Source organism: Pezoporus flaviventris, unplaced genomic scaffold (assembly GCF_033815535.1).
Source record: "Pezoporus flaviventris isolate CSIRO_AGI_PZ_B2104156 unplaced genomic scaffold, CSIRO_AGI_Pfla_v1 ptg000047l, whole genome shotgun sequence".
NCBI classification, from domain to species: Eukaryota; Metazoa; Chordata; class Aves; order Psittaciformes; family Psittacidae; genus Pezoporus; species Pezoporus flaviventris.
Window position 1 is genome coordinate 9,089,360 of NW_026892595.1, and position 18,790 is coordinate 9,108,149.

An 18,790-nucleotide genomic window follows, 5' to 3' on the forward strand; every position below is an offset into this window, starting at 1 on the left:
CCCTGAACAATAGCAGGATGTGTGGCTCAGGCTGTGAAAATGCAGCTTTTTACACAACACAAAATAAGAGCTGGAAACCTTCACAGCTGTTTGAAGGTAAGTTTCACTGTGGAATAGTAATTTAGACAAATGCTAGTTCAGTGTCAGTAGTTTTCCAAAATAAACTATCGTTACTAAGCAGGAGAACTTACCTTCAAACAACTGTAAAGGTCTCCAGGCTCTTTCATGCACTGGACTCCTTTTGGGGACTCCCTTTTCATTAATTATATCAGCAGACTGGACTTCCTGCTGGGAAGCAGCAGCAAAGGCAAAACTCACCGACACACCAAAACCTTTCAGTAGTATGAAGACAGCACAAGAATGGACATTTCAAAAGCACGTTTTGAAAAGTTCTGCATTATAGTGCATTTCATCTCTGACAATGACTAAAAATGGCATAGGAATGTTCATGGTCCATGTGTCTGGTTCCCAGAATGTTGTATCAAACATGATAATTTAACCTGAAGAGGGCTTTTTTTAACTACTATTTCTGCAAGGTCTCAAGCAAGGCTCTTCCCATCACAGGCAAAAAAAAATCTGCAATAGTTTCCTACAAATATCTTGTGAGAGTATTTGTGAATCAGAGCATGCCTATTTGAGGGAAGACACACAAAAACCAGGATCTTTCTCATTCCCTGACATTTTGCATTCTGCATCGCCTGCAAAACAAAAGCAAAAAGTGGCAGTAACTCAAGTCAATAGATAATTGGGTCCCCACAAGTCCAGTAAGTGGAAAGATGCCATTTTTAGGTCACTCTCAAAGTAAAGGCACCCCCAGATGATATATATTTACACAAATTTTTTATACAACTTTGAGTTTATCTTTTTACACATGCATTATATTAATTTTGAAGTCCTTGATCATTTTTTATATGTCAGTAGGACCCCCTGCTTGATTCTGTGATAAGCTTTTATAGAGCTACAGTACCCTGAGTTCTTTTCCATTACAGAACTTGTGTCATGGACACTGAACAAGACCAAAGCTGCTCTTACAGACTGGAAAGAACACCCAAACAATTACACCTCTACCTCCAAACACCCCTCTTCAAATTAATGATAAAAATAAAAATAGGGGGTGAGAGATGACCAGGACAGAATCAAGCCAACACAAAACAGTACTTACATTTTGCAACAAAGATTTGCAATGCGCTTGCCAGTAAGCAACTACTGCCAGTTTAAAGACAGGAAACATGCAAAAGAACTTGCAAAATTACTGTGTTATAACCACACTCCCAAAGTACGCTGTTTGAGGAACACAGTCTGTGACACAGAAGAACACTGTAAACTAAGGGAAGCACAGAGAATGGATGTGTTAACAGGGGAGCAAATTACAGACCAGATGAAAAACCAGTACACAGTACAGATATTCTGACAACCATGGTTTGGAGGAGTGAAAGAAAAGAGGACAAAGGTTGTTGGCAGGTCATCATGTCTTTGGAAAATATTATTTTCTTGGGTTTAGCCGGGTGAATATATTGAAGTATTTCTCACACTATTCTGATAGATTTATTTCCCTTTTTACCCCTAACTCTTTAGTGCTATTTTCTCTATTGAGATGTCTCTGTACTTCTTTGGCCTTCTCTTACTTGCTCATCTCTCATTTTGGTTGCCAAAATAGAAACAAAACCTCCTATTTTTTTCCCCCCTATCACCTATCACTTTTTTTTGGCTACTTTACAGTTTTCAGTAACTGCTTTGAATCAAGTCCATAAGTTTGTATAACATGCCAAAAATAGACTAATCTCAAGCCTCTATTACCACTTTGGCTTTCTGTATCACGTACTACTTAAGTGGTTTACAAGCAATTATAGACTAAGTCTTCCAGAGTCACTTGGAAGGAGCACTTCCTACCCCAATTTACAGAGAGAAATGGTGCATCGGAGAGAATCAGATCCTGGTTCACAGCATGCTGAACACCCACCTCCATGAACTGCAGAAAGGAGGCTGCTCTGCTGGTAATCTGACCTTGTAGCCAAGTGAGGTTTGTATAACTGGACAAGCAAAGAGGCAGAGGAGCCCGCAGAAGTACACAGAGTGGGGAAGGGAGTGTATGCAATAAAGTAGATAGCATGTGGTTAATCCCTGTTACAGGTGGAGAGCTAGGAACAGGCTCTACAGTGCATACATGTGGCTGTTGTACAAAAGCTGGACAATATTAATTTAAACTGTTGAACATGAGGGGAGATGAGGGATGGCCATGAGGGATAAGGAGCCATTGTGAGGGGAGAGGAAGGGCGGCCACAAAGGAAGATCATGAGGGGAAAGGAAGGGCGGCCATGAGGGGAGATTGTGAGGGAAAGAAGGGGCAGCCATAAGGGAAGATCATGCGGAAGAGAAGGGGTGGCCCATGAGGGGAGATCATGGGGAGAAAGGAGGGGCAGTCATGAGGGGAGATAGTGAGGGGGGATGAGGGATGGCCATGAGGTGTGAGGGGAGAGGAAGGGTGGCCATGAGGGGAGATCGTGAGGGGAGAGGTGGGGCAGCCATGAAGGGTGAAGGGCAGTTGTGAGGGGACATCATGAGGGGAAAGGAGGAGTGGCCATAAGGGGAGATTGTGAGGGGAGAGGAGGAGCAGCCATGAGGGGAGATCATAAGGAGAAAGGAAGGGCAGTCATAAGGGGAAATAACGAGGGGAGATGAGGGAAGGCCATGAGGGGTGAGGGGCTGTTGTGAGGGGAGACAGTGAAGGGAGAGAAAGGGCAGCCATGAGGGAAAAATCAAGAGGGGAGAGGTGGGTGGCCATGAGTAGAGATCATGCTGGGAGAGCAAAGGCAGACACGGGATGTGAGGCGTGGCCATGAGCGGTGAGTGGCATTCATGAGGGGAGATCATGAAGGATGATTATGAGGGGAGAACAGGGGCAGCTGGGGGGTGTGAAGGGTGGCCACGGTGGGGTGTAAAGGTGGCAGCTATACAGTGTGGGCCACTATGGAGAACAGATGAGGGGTGGCTACGAGTGGAGATTATTAGGGGCAGCCATAAGGGGAAACCAGCTTGCCCTTAGTGCCATGGTTTAGTGGTGGCCTTGGCAGCCCTGGGGTAAGGGTTGGACTTGGTGATCTTACAGGTCTTTTCCAACCTAGCTGATTCTATTTGCAAACACCTCTGGAGAATACACTCTGAACAGAAACAGTAGGTCCAGTCAGGCTAAGTGATAATGCTATGAAATTCTGCACACAGGGCTGTGAAGAAATGCCAGAGCATGTGTGAAACTGAGGGTTTGCATGACCTCAAGCTTATACTCCTTACAACAATTCTCACTCTTGCACAAAGCTGTTATCATTAAGCAAAAAGGCATTGCTCAAGTGGCTCAAGCACTCAGGGTTGGACTTGTGACACTTGGATCTCCAAGGGGAAAAAAACCCAAAATATACCAGCACAGAAAAACTGGAATGCTTCAGACACTTCTTCTGACAATAGTTCATATTCTTTAAACAACTGTCATTCTCCTTATTATAACTACAATAAGATGAACTCACTCTATAGAGAAACAGTTAACCTGCTGAGGGCATTCTGAATACCTAACCTTCCTCAACTCTAACCACGAACCACCTAACTTAAGCAGAGCTACCTCGGTGCTCCCCTCTATTCACTTGAGAAGTCTCAGCTGTTCTGGTGGGGCTCTGTGAAGATAGAGAGGTGTCTGTGGACTGCCTCATAAGACCTATAACCTTACAAAGTTGTTTTCTGTTTTTTGAACAGCCAAACAAGGAAGAGTATTACCTTTTCTGCTACTACTGCACAAGAGGAAAAGGAAAAAAAAAAACCACCCAAAAAATAACAAATGAAAGAACAGACAAAAGCATGCTAGGTTCAGCAAGTTATATGACATTTGAGAATGGCAGCAAGATGAAGCAGAAACTCAACATCAGTAATACAAACCCCAGAGGCAGAACAAAAAAAATGCTAGGGATGAACAGCACAGGATATTGTCTCACCGCACAAGTCTAGAGATGCTGTGGCCAACATGTTTGATTACATGTGTGGGAACCAAAGCTTCAACAAAGAAAAACAAGTCTAGGAGAAGAATCAATATTAACTGAGGAAAAGAACAATAGAACGTTTGAAGAAAAATGACAAGTTGAAAGAGAAAAAAATATTTGTTGTGAGAAGCAGAACAGAAAGCAAGCTGGGTTTTCTTTTACTCTCAGGTCTACAGCAGAGTAACAAATACGCAGTGTTACCTTTCCTATATATACACTATTCCTCACAAACAGTAAAAAGCTGGAAGAACAACTTGTCACCTGAAAGCAATACTGCTTTACGAAACAACAATAATGAAACCAGTATCAGTGTGAGCTGGAAGTATATGCAAATACAAAGCAGATGTAGCAGACTGCTTCAAGAAGCTTGAACACAAAAAGTGGCATGAGGCAAAGCAGAGGAAAATATATACCCTGGGATATCATTCTTTTCCTTTGCTGAAACGTTTCTGTTCTCCCTACTCTGAATTTCATTCTAAAAATTATACAACAGAGATAGTGACTCTATCTGTCCTTTAACAAGGAATGTCCAGATTAATGAGGAAGCTTTTAAACATTAGACATAGTTCGGAGGTGCTGACAAAAACTCAATACAAAAGCTGCCAAATTACACAGGCATCTATAAATCAAAGTGCTTATGCTGAGGGTCAGCTACTGAGTAGCAAACACTTGCCTCAGGCATGCGTGGCCCTTGAAGTCTGAGATGACACTTTCTCACTGGCATAGGGCAGGTCTCAAAACTGACCCTCATGGTTTGAAGACGGCATAAAGCATGGACAAGAATATGTCCATGACGGTACACATACGTCATAAGACAGCAAATATGCTTTGAGCACATAAAGGCAAAAGCTACTACTTGTCTTTGCTTCGTTGCTCACTTCCTGCACTGTATGACATTAACTGCAGCCTTCTCAGTACTGCATGTACACTACACAATCTTGTTCATACATTTCTCATGCTACACACTAGAATGAGATAAAACTATTTTTCCTGTTACTCTGACTAGAAGGATGCTCCAAAATCTCATCGCCAGTTGTTGTCCTGATTATCTTTGCAGCCCCTCTCTGAAGCTAGCTGGACTTACCTATTTGAATAGAAGGATCAGACATGTTGATGATTTCACAAGGTGTGATATACAAGGGTATCAGCACACCAGTAGCTGATCTGAATATATTATGGTTGATGCAAGCTAGGATTACTTTTAAGGTTTTTCATAGAGAAGGTGGCTAGAAATCATATGGGGGTTACATGTAAGGGGATACTCATGAGCTTCCCAGCTCAAGAAGAAGTTTCTGTTTAATTGTGGTGCCTTTCAATACACCATGGGTGGCCATTCATTCTGAATCATTCTGTCATCAAGAAGTGCCATCATCAGACTCCTGCTTTTCATGTCAAGATCACTCATGAAAATATTAAGCCAATCAGTGCTGTGACAAAGGACATCCTTGATGAGTTTCACAACTGATACTGTTCCTTCTGCTACCTCTAAGACAATGACAATGAGCAGCGCTGACTGGAGAACAGAATAAGGCTGTCATGAAGTTCATTAATCCTAGACAACATTCCCCTAAAACAAGAGGAACTGGCACACACAGGACAGGACACTGCCAACTAGGTTTTGCTTTCTCCTCCAAAATGATATTCACACGGGAGGGGGTATAATGGGAGAGGTGCCATATCAAACAGCAAAATATATGCTATGCTGTGGTAGAAATGAAGTCTAACAAGGCATTAACCTACTGCTAAGGAAAAAATTATGTGAGAGCTGAGAGAAATCCCTTAAGACTGATAAATTGGTCCGGAAACACTTCTGGCAAGGGACCAAAGATTTCGTATCTGAAATTTCGTATGAAGGAAGACTGGAAGTGTAGCTGGAAGGCAGAGAACACTCTGCCCAACATCTTTCCTCAAAATGAGAAAGTAGTAACTGATAGGAACGTGTGGAGAACTATTTGCAATCAACCAGAGCGAGGACTGGTGGAGTGTACAGAGCAAGCATGATGTTCTGCTCAGTTAAAACTGCTTTCAAAAATCAAATAACTTCAAAAATGTGAGGATTACACCAGCTCTAAGCTTAGAATCTTACACTGAAGTGTAGAACCTTGCTCCTAGGGCTTGGGACAGGGAAATCTGACTGTTTTGAATGTCTCACAGTTTTGATTATAATTACACCACGTGCTTAATGGCTTTTCTGCATAGTAACAAAAAAAAAGAAAAAAAAAGGTATGGAAGTCTCTTCTTGCAGCAAAGTTCTCACCTGTGACAAGAGTTTAATAGCTACATAATAGCTACAGGACTGGTTACAAATGAAAAATAGTTCTAATTAAGTTAATATTTTCAAGGAGTAATAAAAGATCTAATCAAGCATCTATGTAAGAAGCTAAAATTGATTAGAAGCCTTACAAATATCAGACTTCTGTATTATTTATCCATCACCCATTACACGTACAGTATAGTCCACAATTTTACACATAGAAATATGTAATAAACTCAGTAGTTCCTTTTGCACTGCTAACTGCAAAAATTCAGTTTCACAATGGAACTTGAACTCAGGTTTTCCTGAGGAGCTTTTTATTTTCAAAAAGCTACTAGACATATTTTTTTTTTTGAACACAAGAATGATAGATTTCAAGTACAGTACTTGGAATGAGGTTTAAACTCAGGGGAATGAAAGAGGGCAGATTTAGATTAGATATTATGAAAAAAAATTATTCACTAAGAGAGTACTGAGACACTGGCACAGGGTGCCCAGAGAAGCTGTGGATGCCCCCCTCCCTGGCAGCGTTCAACGTCAGGTTGGATGAGACTTTGAGCAACCTAGTCTAGTGGAAGGTGTCCCCACCTGTGGCAGAGTTGGAACCAGATGCTCTTTAAGGGCCCTTCCAACCAAAACCATTCTATGATTCTATGAATATATGTCCATATATCTAAAAGTGACTGACTCACCTGGAATTATTATGGTGAATGTTGCAAGCCCTTGCCATTAGCACCACAATCATTGGTCGAAAGGCCTTTCCTTTCCCATCAAAGTAATAATCACACATTTCCTTAAGTTCTGCTGCAGATACAAGTAATTCCTATAGAAAGGAAATTAACATATCAGCATAGAAGTCTCTGTCATACAGATTTGCTTGCCAATCTGTTTAGTGCAAGCAAAACAGTATTCATGGATAAAGTTATTGCCCGTATTGCATTACGGCTCTGTAAGGTATGTAGAAATGCTCCCTTTGCCTTCAGTTTAAGTTTCAGACAGCTGCTCATAAAGAATATTCTTACAATAACTATACTCCAAAGCAATGGTTGCTATTAAAATCAGAATCATCACAACATCCCAGAACAGTCACCAAAATCCCTTACCTTTTTAATATCTTCATAGAGATTCTTCAAGTCTTTTCTACCAAGTTGAAAAGGGTCTTGGTATTTTTCATTACTAACTGTTTTACTGCAGCTGCACCAGTGGGAGGTACTTGTATGATGAAACCTGGTAACAGTGTTTTTCAAGAGAGTAATGATGTTAAAAGCAAACTTTCCCCAACACCCCAAACAGAAACATTTCAAAGCGTTCCCTCCTCCTCCTCTGCCCTTGTGCAAAATTTAACCAAATGGCTAAAATATAAGTAGAAGGCATCAAAACACTCTTTTCAGCCAGCTAATAAAGTGCAAGGATGGCACAGATACGTACTGATGACTGCAGACTTTTAGGAGCAGGAAAAGTGCAGCATTTGGCAAACAATAACCCCCCCTTCACCTTTAGCAGATTACACAAGTCTCCCGAGATACATAAAACTACATTGCTCTCAATGTATTCTTTTTGAATACACCAGTGATAGCATGGCATATGTTTGGAGATGAAGCCCTCACTTTCCAGTAGCACAATTATTCTGTTTCTTCCCATTCTTGTATGATCCTGGAAAAAGCATTCCTGACACGGATTTGAAAATTTTTCTTTGCACACCCAGCTACATTATAAGTTTACTTAATACTTCCAGGTAGCACGATGATACCATAAAAGTATCACCAATAAAGGCTGAAAGCCCCACCTGGATGCAGCAAGATGCATCAGGCTTAGGCCTGATATTTTTTTCTGTAATGTTTCCTGGAGTTTAAATTTATGTCTCTTATTATGTTTCCTTTTTCAGAGTGAGCCATGTGGGTTTTCTTGGGGCACTCTTGCTCTACCTGTTGCTCTCCAGCACGAAGGACTTAGATTCACACTCAGGACCATAGGAACAGTCTGTACAGAATTATCCAGTATGTACTAGAACAAAAAACCTTCTTTTCAAAGTTTACAGTTCACAGGCGTAACTATCCAGTTCACCCAATAACTACCTTTTTCCCCATTACACAAGTATATGAATCTCCAACTTACCGCCAAAATATATTACATATTTTTGGAACTGACAACGTTGAATTTCTTTGGGTAAAGTGACAAATCTGCACAAAGGAAAATCAGGGTTAAATTAACTGTCAGAAAACATTTGATTACAAGAAATAAGTGTCTGTCTATCAACATTGCTCAGTTTCTCCATTTTAACTGCCCAGCAGCCAATGGAGTCTCATAATCTCTTTCCATATTACGAGACATAACTGCCAGTATGCACATTAGCTTCTAACTTGAACTGACTCTTTCACTCAGAAGAGTTGGACTTTCTCCCCTTACAGGACCAACCTAGAAGACATTATCAGTTAACTTTCCAGAACTGCTCTAATGTAACCGTGCTTTTGCACTCATGGAAGGTGTGATTTCCAAACTTCCTGTCCTGCAGATAAACCTGGACTGTATCAGTCAAGGCACAGAGAAAAGGACAAGAGCTGTTTCTGTAAACTACTACACTAACAGAAGAAGAACATGTCCATATTTTCCCCTGAAGCAATTTTAATTCAGCCTGCTTCTTATGAAAATTTACACCTCCACATCTTCTCTGCTACCACGTCAAGAACCTGACCTCCAAACCTAGCAACCTCTCCCCGCAGAGCTCAGGAGCCTGGGGAAAGGTGAAGTCCCAGGTCCAGATTCCAGCAGAGATAGGCTGAGAAGGGAAAGGCAGCCTTTGCTCCACTCCCAGTAGTGCTGCCAGGAAGTACCCAGCCCTGCCCTGGAGTACACGCTGACTCAGGGGCCCAGCCATGTGGACCCAGCCCAGTATCATTGCAGTCCACACACTTCACCAAACTTCCTCTTCAAAAGCCTGTACAGAAATGCTCAAGGAGACCTAGAACTGGAGAAGGATTCCCTCAATTTGCTCCTCATAGCTCAGTGTCTCCTTGCATATGCCCAAAACCTCTCTCTCCTTGCACATAGCAGGAGACAAAAAGAGCACCACACCCGCTCCAGGGCACCCTTCCATCCAAATTGTGTACAGGGTAAAAAAAAAAAAAGCCACACAAGGAGACGAGGAAAGGAGAGGAAGAGGAACGAGAGGTACCGCAACTTATCACAGGTTTGCAGCTCCCCGCTGTCTGATTCCAATGCCCAGATCTATTGCCAAGACCCTCATAAGCTCACCCTCTCGCCATTTTCTGCTGTTAAAAGAACAGGTGATCTCTTCCTATTCCTTCTTCTGTAAGGGTACAGGCTCTCTCCTTTACACTGCTGCTTAATGACATGGGACTGGGTCGTGCACGACTCTAGACACACCACAGCCACAACACTTTACTGCAGGTCAGAACAGTAACCTGGCCTTGTGAAGGAGGTGTGAACGAATGCAGTAAGAGAACTGCCCCCCCATTACAACTCACCAAATTAAGTTATGCACTAACACACTGAAAACCTGTCACTAAGAAGAACCCCCTGCGAGGCCCACGGCCAGGGCTGTGCACCGCCTGCCCGCTCACCGACTGCCCTCGACCACCGGAACCACCTCCGGGCCTTCGCGCTCCCCGGGCAGGAGGGAGGACGTAGGCTGTGACCGCCCGACCCCGCCGGCCGGCCGCCCGGCTCCCCCCGCCGCCGCCGCCCCATTCATTCCCGGTGACCTCCAGGCGCCCGCCGCCGCGTCGCACTCACCGCCGCGCTGGGGGCCGGCGGCAGCAGCGGGGTGCGGGACCCGGGCCCCGGCGGGCGGAGGCGCGGTAGGGAGCCGAGCGGCTGCGCCCATGGGGAACAGGGGCCGCACCGCCACCACCATCGCAAGGCCATGGTGTCCCCCAGCCCCGCCGCGCCGGCACCGCCTTCCGGCACCGCCGCGACCCGGACGCGGAAGCCAGGCGCCGCCACCACCCTCTGGCACGGGTGCTGGGAGGACATCCGAGCGGGCGGGGAGGGCCCCTTCACCTCGCCCTTCCTCACCTCCCTTCCCGCCGCTCCCTCGGGAAGCCGAGCGTGGCTAAGGGCCGGGAGGGAGAGCGGCACCACCTGGCAGGGCCCGGTCTCCGCTCCCGGCTGGGACGGGACAGGGCTTGGGCCGCAGTTCAGCGGGGATCCGGCTCTGCCAGCCTGCGAGTAGGGGCGGCTCTCCCAGCCCCAGCCCCGGCCCCGGCACACCCATAGCGGGAATGGCCGCTCTGAGCTTCCCGCTCGGAGGAGGCACCAGCCTCTCCTGACGTCTCTGTGAAGAGATCAGAAAGGAGGGCTTGTTTTGAGGGCAGGGAGGCTTCGAGCTGGTTTCTTACGTGAATTGGTAAAGGCGAGGTCTGGGGAACAAGTAGTGACCCCCCTGGCTGGCCGCTGGAGCTGTGCGCCCCGCACCCTTGTGCGCCTCCCGAGGGCTCTGCCGAGCTCCTCGAGGCCTGAGCAAGACCCGGCAGCAGAGCTCTGCGCATAGTCCGTCTCCGGGAGCACCCTGCTCTGCCCCGGGGTTTCTCCCTTGTACACCCTGCTCTACCCTGGTGCTGTTGTTCAGTGGATTGTAGTAGCTACGGAAGCAACAGCGAGTTAGATATTAGGAAGAAATTCTTTACTGTGAGAGTGGTTAGACACGAACAGGTTGCCCAGACAAGTTGTGGGTTCCCCATCCCTGGCAGCGTTCAAGGGCTTTGAGTTGGACAGGGCTTTGAGCAACCTGGTCTAGTGGAAGGTGTCCTTGCCGCCCATGGCCGCGATTTGGAACCAGATGGTGTTTAAGGTCCCTTCCAACCCAAACCATTCAGTGATTCTAAGTGAGGACCTTATATACACAGATACTGCACTAAAGTTAAAACTAGATTGGCCGTAAGGATTCTCTTTTCCCTTCCCTTCTTATTAGCAATTTAGTAATTTAGCAAATAGTAATGGAGAGATATGCAAGTCCTAATGATGTGTTAATGCGAAATTGACAGCCTGACACCTGATTGGAAGAGCATAAGCAGTATAGCTTTCAGGCATACAGAATTGATTATAATAATAAAGATAATTTATGTGATAACCTTACAGAAATAAATTTTGCAGGCGATGCAATTACTTCCAAGCATTAAGAAATAATAATCGGTGATATGTCTTGTGGCAGCTGGGTGTAACAGGGTTTGTCATTAGAGGTATTGAGAAACATGGCTAACAGCTCTCCAGAGGTGCTAACTAAGGTACAGTTTTTACCAAACAGGGACTCTGAGGTACTGGGATTTTATAACTTTGTGAGCCTCATGCTCTGCCAGGGAGGAGGGGAAGCCGGGAAGAAGCAGAGACAGGACACATGACCCGAGCTAGCCAAGAGGTATTCCATACCACAGCATGTCATGCCCAGGATGTAACTGGGAGTTACCTGGAAGGGCTGGGACTGCGGGGTTGGAGGAGGTATTGGTTGGTGCTTGGTCGGGCTGGGGTGAGTTATCTGTCGGCTGGTGGTGAGGTGTTGTATTCTCTCCCCTTTATCATTATTATTATTGATGGTAGCAGCAGTGATTTGTGTTATACTTTAGTTACTAACCTGTTCTTATCTCAACCCGGGGGAGTTGCATTCTTTTTTGATTCTCCTCTCTGTCCCTCTGGGAGTAGGGGGAAGGAAAGAAGGGGGGGAGTGAGTGAACAAGCTGCCTGACTGGGTTTAAACCACGATAGCATTGTGGTAAAGAGTCAGGTTTTAATTGTTTCTGAAGTATTTTGATTGGATTTAAGAGAAAAGGTATTAAGAATAATATGATTACTTGTTTTTAAAAACATTTCTTGACTCTTTCATGTTTGCAGATCCTTTTCCAATTGATGTGATCCAGGTGAGGCACTGCATTTTTTCAGTTGTCTATCCTATACCCTTTAAATCTAGAGTTCATTTTGTAGCTGTTTCAAAGGCTGGCTTTTTTTTTTTTTTAAATTCCTCTCGAATTAATAGAGATTGTTAATACACGTTCTAAAATATACCTTAATATTCATATGCTATTTATTGTGAAAGCATCTTATCAATACATACTTTAAACACATAGAACATTTAAAACATATTGTCAGATGTCTCTTCATAACAAAATCTGTAGAGAAAACACATTCATTACCACTGAAAATATGACCATCTACAAGTACCATCTGTATTACTTTTTTCTCCAGGAAGTTCTTGAAAATATTTAATGTCTCTCAAAGGGACATCTGATTTTCTTCAGTTTGTCAGTGGTGGGAAAGTGATAGTTGGGTCTCTTCCATTGGCCCATAGGTATGGGGGCCATCATGTAACTGTGGCACTCAGTCTTCCAGGTGGAATTATGTAGGTTTTCATGTGAATTGTATCTTGATAATACCTGTAAGAGCATATGCCTGTGAGTATATATATTGAGGAACATTTTGCTTGCAGATTTGTTCTTCATAAGGGGCTGCAGATGGAAGAGAACTATGATATTCTTTCATGGTACCATGTCTAGTTTCTATGCTTATGTTTATGTCAGAAGCAAATTATCTTTTTAACCTCTGTTAGCTGTGGAGCCTTCTTAGCACCACTGCAGCCTAACAAGCTCTGATTCACGATAGGTATTATCAGCTTAGAGGAGTGAAGAAGGGCAAAGCCTCACTGCAATACCATGATTACTAAGAGTTAAGTTTCATAAAATTATTCATGGAGAAGAATAGTAGAATTTGATTTGTAATTTCCAATTAAGAAAAAAATTATAACTTGTGTCAGTTTAGAGGCTCATTATACAAAAGAGACAGAGCTGTAGCTGTGCATCATAGCTGGAAGGTAGAGGAAAGGAAAACAACAAAGGATTACTGGTGTTATTCTTTTTCTGTGGTTTTCTGATTCATTATTGGTGTGGGTGTGGAAATACAGCTTTAGGGATCAACATCTTAATGACTACCTGAGCAAATGTCTCATTATATTGTGTAGATCACAGAGAACCTACGTGTAGCTCGTACTGTTTTCAGTGTAACTGTAGAATAAAATAACTTGATTTTCATTTTTGTCAGTTTGGCAGCTGGGCAGGTCAGCTGGGTGATGAAGAGCCCACTTGATCGGAGTATATTCAAGTAGGTGTGACTTTTAAGTGACTGATTCAACTTGGTATTCTGTTTAGCTGGTTCCTGGATAGCTCAAGGTATATTGTTAGAAGTGTTAATGCTATTTTTGCAGGCATGGTTAGAGGTGGGAGCTACACTTAAAAGGGTCAGGAAGGACCCCGTGCTCCAGGCAAGCTGCAGTTAGTCTACGTACACCCAAAATGGATGTTTTCTCTTTGAAATTTGGTTTGATTTTATGACCTACTCCTTGTTTCTGTATTCTTCATATGAATGGCAATGGAAGAGCTGTGCTTTGTTCTTTTATGTGAGAGTTTTTGTGTAGTGAGGCCATGCGCTATCTTGGAATTCCTACAGGCAGATCTGCTATGTGTTTTTTTCACGGTACCTAGTTTGCAGGTAATTTTGTACCTGAGTTTCAGTGAGCATCAATAAAGCAGGACAGTATTTCTGTTTCCAGGAGGGGAAATCTTTGGTTTCATATGTGTACAATCAGAAACAAATATGCCCCTCCATTTTCACAGATTTTTGGATAAAACTTTGCAGTAATAATGAGCTCCAGCAATTAATCTATTCACTTTTGTCTTTGGTATGCTTTAAAGTATTACTTTGTTTAGATACAATATTCTGTACTGTTTCTTTCTTGCAGTGAACTGCTCTTGTTCACTTGTAGAACTGAATTACCTTAATCTGAAATCTGGTTCATTTTGTAAAGAAAGTTTAAAGTGTAATTTAGATCAAGTGTTTATATCTGACACTATTTCCCTCTCCAGCTTTTATGATACTGCAATCAGGATTTTCTTCTCTTAAAAATAATTCAGAATTGTTCTCTACCTTGTTACTCACCAAAAGACCTGTAAAACCATCAGGACTAGACTGCTGCTTTGTAAAGAATAATAATAATAATATCTTTAGCATATGTGGATAATCAGTGAGTCTATTAATACATTTTTATATGGTTAATAAATGAGTCTTCTGTTACACTAGAGCTAAGCATTTGGATGTATTTTTCTAGAATCAGGAAAATATTGAAAGTGGCTAATTCTGTATTGGCATAGTCATCTAGTTGTAATTTTTATGTCAGATGGATAGGTGTTAATATTGGAAGTAGGACTGAATGTAGGTATTCCTTATTTGTGCAAACACCTCTTGAGCAGAAAGGGAGATTTTATAAACAAAAATAATTTAAAACTAATTCTGTTTTAACCACAGAATCATATAATTACAGAATGGTTTGGATTGGAAGGGTCCTTAAAGACCATCTAGTTCCAACTCCTTGCTACAGGCAGGGACACCTTCTGCTAGGTCAGATTGCTCCAAGCCCAGTCCAACCTGGTCTTGAACACTGCCAGGGATGGGGCAGCCACAGCCTGTTCTAGAAGACCACCAAATTTATCAGGCACAATTTACCCTTAATTGAAGCCATGTTGGTTGTCATCAATCACCTCATTTTCCATGTGCTTTAGCTCAGTTTCCAGGAAGATCTGCTCCATGTTCTTGTGGGACACTGAGATGAGACTGGCTTGTAGTTCCTTGGATCTTTTTTTTTTCTCTTTTTAAAAGCTGGGGTTATATTCACTCTTTTCCAGTCAGTGGGAACTTAACTGGACTGCCATGACTTCTCAAATAGGAGAGTGGCTTAGCTACTTCATCCACCAGTTTCTTCAGCACCCATGGACTTGTGCACCTTCAGGTTCCTTGGATGGTCCTGAACCTGATCTCCTCCTACAGCAGTTCTTCAATCTCCTAGTCCTTGCCTTTGCCTTCTGAGACTTGGGCAGTGTGGCTGGAGCTCTTGCTAGTGAAGACTGAGGCAAAAATGTTGTTGAGTGCCTCAGCCTTCTCCATGTCCTAGGTAACCAGGTCCCCTGTTTCCTTCTGGAGAGGGCCCACATTTTTCTTTGTCTTCTTTTTAACCCTCTTGTACCTACAGAAGCTTTTCTTGTTGCCCTTGATGTCCCTGGCCATTTGTAATTCTATCAGGGCTTTAGCTTTCCTGATCTCTGGCTGCTTGGTCATTTTCTCTGTATTCCTCCCATCCTTGCTTCCATGCTCTGTAGCCTTCCTTTTTGTGTTTGTGTTTGTGCAGGAGCATTTTATTTATCCATACAGGCCTCCTGGCAATTTTGCCTCACTTCATTTCTGTTGGGATGCATCACTCCTGATCTTGGAGGGGGTGTTCCTTGAATATTAACCTGCGTTCTTGGGTCACTCTTCTCTAGGTCATCTTCTTTATCCCATGGTATTCTATCAAGCAGATCCCTGAAGAAGCTGAGGTCTGTTCTGCTGAAGTCCAGGGCAGTGAGCTTGCTGTGTGCCTTCCTTGCTGCTCTAAGGATCTTGAACTTCACAATTTCATAGTCACTGCAACCAAGGCTGCTCTGGAGCTTCACACTCCCCATCATCCCCTCCCTGTTGGTGAGAACAAGGTCCAGCATAGCCTCTCTCCTCATTGGCTTCTCTATCACTTGGAGAAGGATGTTATTATCACTGCATTCCAGGGACCTCCTGAATTGCTTATGCCCTGCTGTTTTATCCCTCCAACAGATATCAGGGTGGTTGAAGTCCCCAGTGAGGATCACAGCTTGTGAAAATGTGTCTGCTCCTGTCTGTCTATATAGTGCCTCATCCCCTCAGTCTTACTGGTCAGGCAGCCTGTAGCAGAACCCCACTATGTCACCTGTCCCTGCTCTCCTTTTAATCCTAACCAATAAGCTTTCTGTTGGCTCCTCATCCACTCTTCATTAGAAGACTAATGCATTCATTCATTTGGATGATTTTCTCAAAACTAAACAAACTGATTTTTTTTCAGGTGATTGTGTTTAAAATGTCAAGTTTGTTTTGTGTTCTAAGTAGTCTTGTATACGTAATTTCAGGCTTTAATGAAAGTAAATGTTCTGCAGAAAAAGCCTGTACTCAACTGCCACATTGCTAGGTGTCTATATTTGCAAAGCATCTGCAAACCTCTCTAGCATTAATTTTAACACATTTCATTTGTTCTGTTGAAGTGCGGTGTTTGTAAATGACTTTTTTGATGATTTATTCACTGACTTCACCTTGAGACCCTTTGCTGTTTGCTGTTCATGTAAAACTTTAAATCTGTCTGCATATCAGCAGACAGCATCTGGCAAGGTTATAGCCTTTTTTGGCTGTCTCAACAAAATGTTCAGCGCAAAACCAGTATGAAATTACGCCTTAGCTGTGCACGAATTCTATAGAGTACACAGTGTGCTTTAGTTCTCTGCTGGCAAATTTGTTAAATGCCTGGCTCTTAACTGCTGTACAGCCTCTCCAGACTGTTTGCAAGACTTCATTTGGAAAAAACCCTGCTGATACCCATATTCTTCCCAATAGGGAGCTGTTATACTGAGGCTGGTAGGATGCACTTCTAGAGGTCTTGTCAAGTCTTGGCAGAAGTGTGGGGAAAAGCCTTACGGCTTATCCCAGAACACCCAGCAGGTTGGTTTGCTCTATTAATTTTAAGTACTGTGTTCCCAATGGGGTGCTACAGTTTATGGTTGTACTGCCAAATAAAGAGCACTTCTTCATATGGTACCTTTTTAATCACATACTGGGACTATCAGTGAGCAGTGTTATGCATTAGGTCAAAAAAGTGAGCCAATCTGCATAGTTTTCAGAGTGGCCTTTACTTTCGTTGAGCTTGATGTTCAGGCAAAACAGCCAGCAGAGCACTTGGGAGTGTAAAGTCCAGCCCTTAAGCTAGAACCAGGGGCAGGGAGGGATATAATCTGTCCTTCTGTGAGTGTTGTTCCAGCTTCTCTGGTGTTAAGAGCAATTTCAGTGCTCCATAAACTGTGATTGAGCGTACGTCTGGTCTCCTACTGCCTTTCCTCAAGTAATGTACTTACCAACTATAGGGAATGTTTGAAAACTATTTTTATAGTAGGGGTGTATGTATCTTTACAGGTTTCTGATTGCTAAGGGTCCCAGATCTGTCCCCAAAGTTCCTGAGACCACAGTTTTGGCTCAAGTAAAAGGCAATCTCTATCTGATGCAAGATCTTGGTTTATAATTTCTCTGTCCTAATTTTGCTGTTGTCCTTGGGGAAATTGTGACTTATACTTGTGACTCATCACACTTATATGTCACTGAGATTCCAAATGAATGCAGGAGTTCTTTTGAATGCAACCGTGTCTGCAAGATGGGGGTAAGTAATTGAAATTGGACAACATTGTATTAATACAAAATAAATGCATCTTGCTAATGAAGCTTGGTAAGCCTCAACTTACTGTTTGCCAGTGTCATTTATAATACAAAGCTATGCCAGCAAAAAAAATCCTTTTTATTAAAGAAATAGTTATACGAAATATGATTTGATCTCTATTGTAAATTATTTTTTCCTGAAATAAGTTGTTAATGTTTATTCCTTGCTTGTTACAGCTTAGTTGTAAGTGGTGGTGATGTGTGAAGAGACCAGCTTCATCATGGAAATATTAAGAAAGAGGTAATGAACATATTTCAGAATAATAGGAATAATGTGTTGCAAGACTGTAACTTAATTCTCCATTGCAAAAATGAATCTTAATATGTCATCTATGTGTATTAAAAAGTACTAACTAGGCTTCATTTCATTTATTAAGATATAAAACCTCTTCAGATAAAATCAGTCTGAAAAATGTCATAGTTAAAGAAATGAAGCCCTATGAACAGATCTACTATGACTGTGGTATATGTTTTGTGGGGGTATAATTTTTATTTTCACCTGCCATTACAAAAATGATACTGAAAACTAGGGAAATTTTCCATTGTTCTGATAGCAGTACTAGGATTATGAGAACAATACTGTGGCTGTGCCTCTGCTATATCATCTACACCTGCTCTGAAAAAGAGTGGGATGACACAGTGTGGGGGGAAAAAAATCTGTTTATGCTGGTTCTTCCTTTGTTTCTAACGTCTCTGGAGTAACTCTGATATTAATGCAGTACTGGAATTTTGTCTGTGTCTGCTGGTGTAGCAAATAAAGTTTTATCATTAAAATTGTGTTGTAATGTAGTATTATACATACTCATCTGCTATGCATTAAGTATACTTGCAAAGATACCAGTTTGACTATGCATGTATAAATTCTGTATCTATAGAAACAACAGATGACAGCTTTTACTATGGAACTGTGTTATTTTGCTCATACTCTTGTTTACATTTAAACACGTGTCTGTATTTAAGGTGCAATAGTGCTACATCTTGCCAAATCATGGTTTTATATAGGATCCTTAGAAATCTTAGGTCATTCTGGGGGATTGGCCTTACAAAGGTTTGGATTTAATCTTCATAGTAACGATATTATTTTTCTTAACAATCAAATGTGTATTAGAATGTACATATACAGTTGGAATTCAAACATAAATTACTTAGAAAGGAAGATTGCATAATTTAGAAAGATAACCTGATGGTTTTATGCAAG

General features: G+C 42.5%; 1 protein-coding gene and 1 pseudogene across 4 annotated transcripts in view; one reads left to right on the forward strand and one right to left on the reverse strand.

Moving 5' to 3' along the window:
• PDSS1 (decaprenyl diphosphate synthase subunit 1) overlaps nucleotides 1–10,567 on the reverse strand; it is a 26,370-nt gene extending 15,803 nt beyond the window's left edge. Inside the window, exons 1-4 of one of the 4 annotated variants that reach the window (XM_061468217.1) lie at nucleotides 10,030–10,567; nucleotides 8,392–8,456; nucleotides 7,380–7,503; nucleotides 6,969–7,099 (exon numbers count right to left, since the gene is read on the reverse strand). In XM_061468217.1, the coding sequence (XP_061324201.1) occupies nucleotides 6,969–7,099; nucleotides 7,380–7,503; nucleotides 8,392–8,456; nucleotides 10,030–10,269 (560 nt within the window). In that variant the 5' untranslated portion in view covers nucleotides 10,270–10,567. Of the gene's footprint in view, nucleotides 1–191; nucleotides 289–6,968; nucleotides 7,102–7,379; nucleotides 7,504–8,391; nucleotides 8,457–10,029 lie in introns of those variants that run through there. The other 3 variants (XM_061468216.1, XM_061468220.1, XM_061468219.1) reach the window with 3 other exon arrangements.
• On the forward strand, nucleotides 10,518–18,758 carry LOC133277017 (protein adenylyltransferase SelO-like; annotated as a pseudogene).
• The last annotated feature ends 32 nt before the right edge of the window (nucleotides 18,759–18,790 follow it).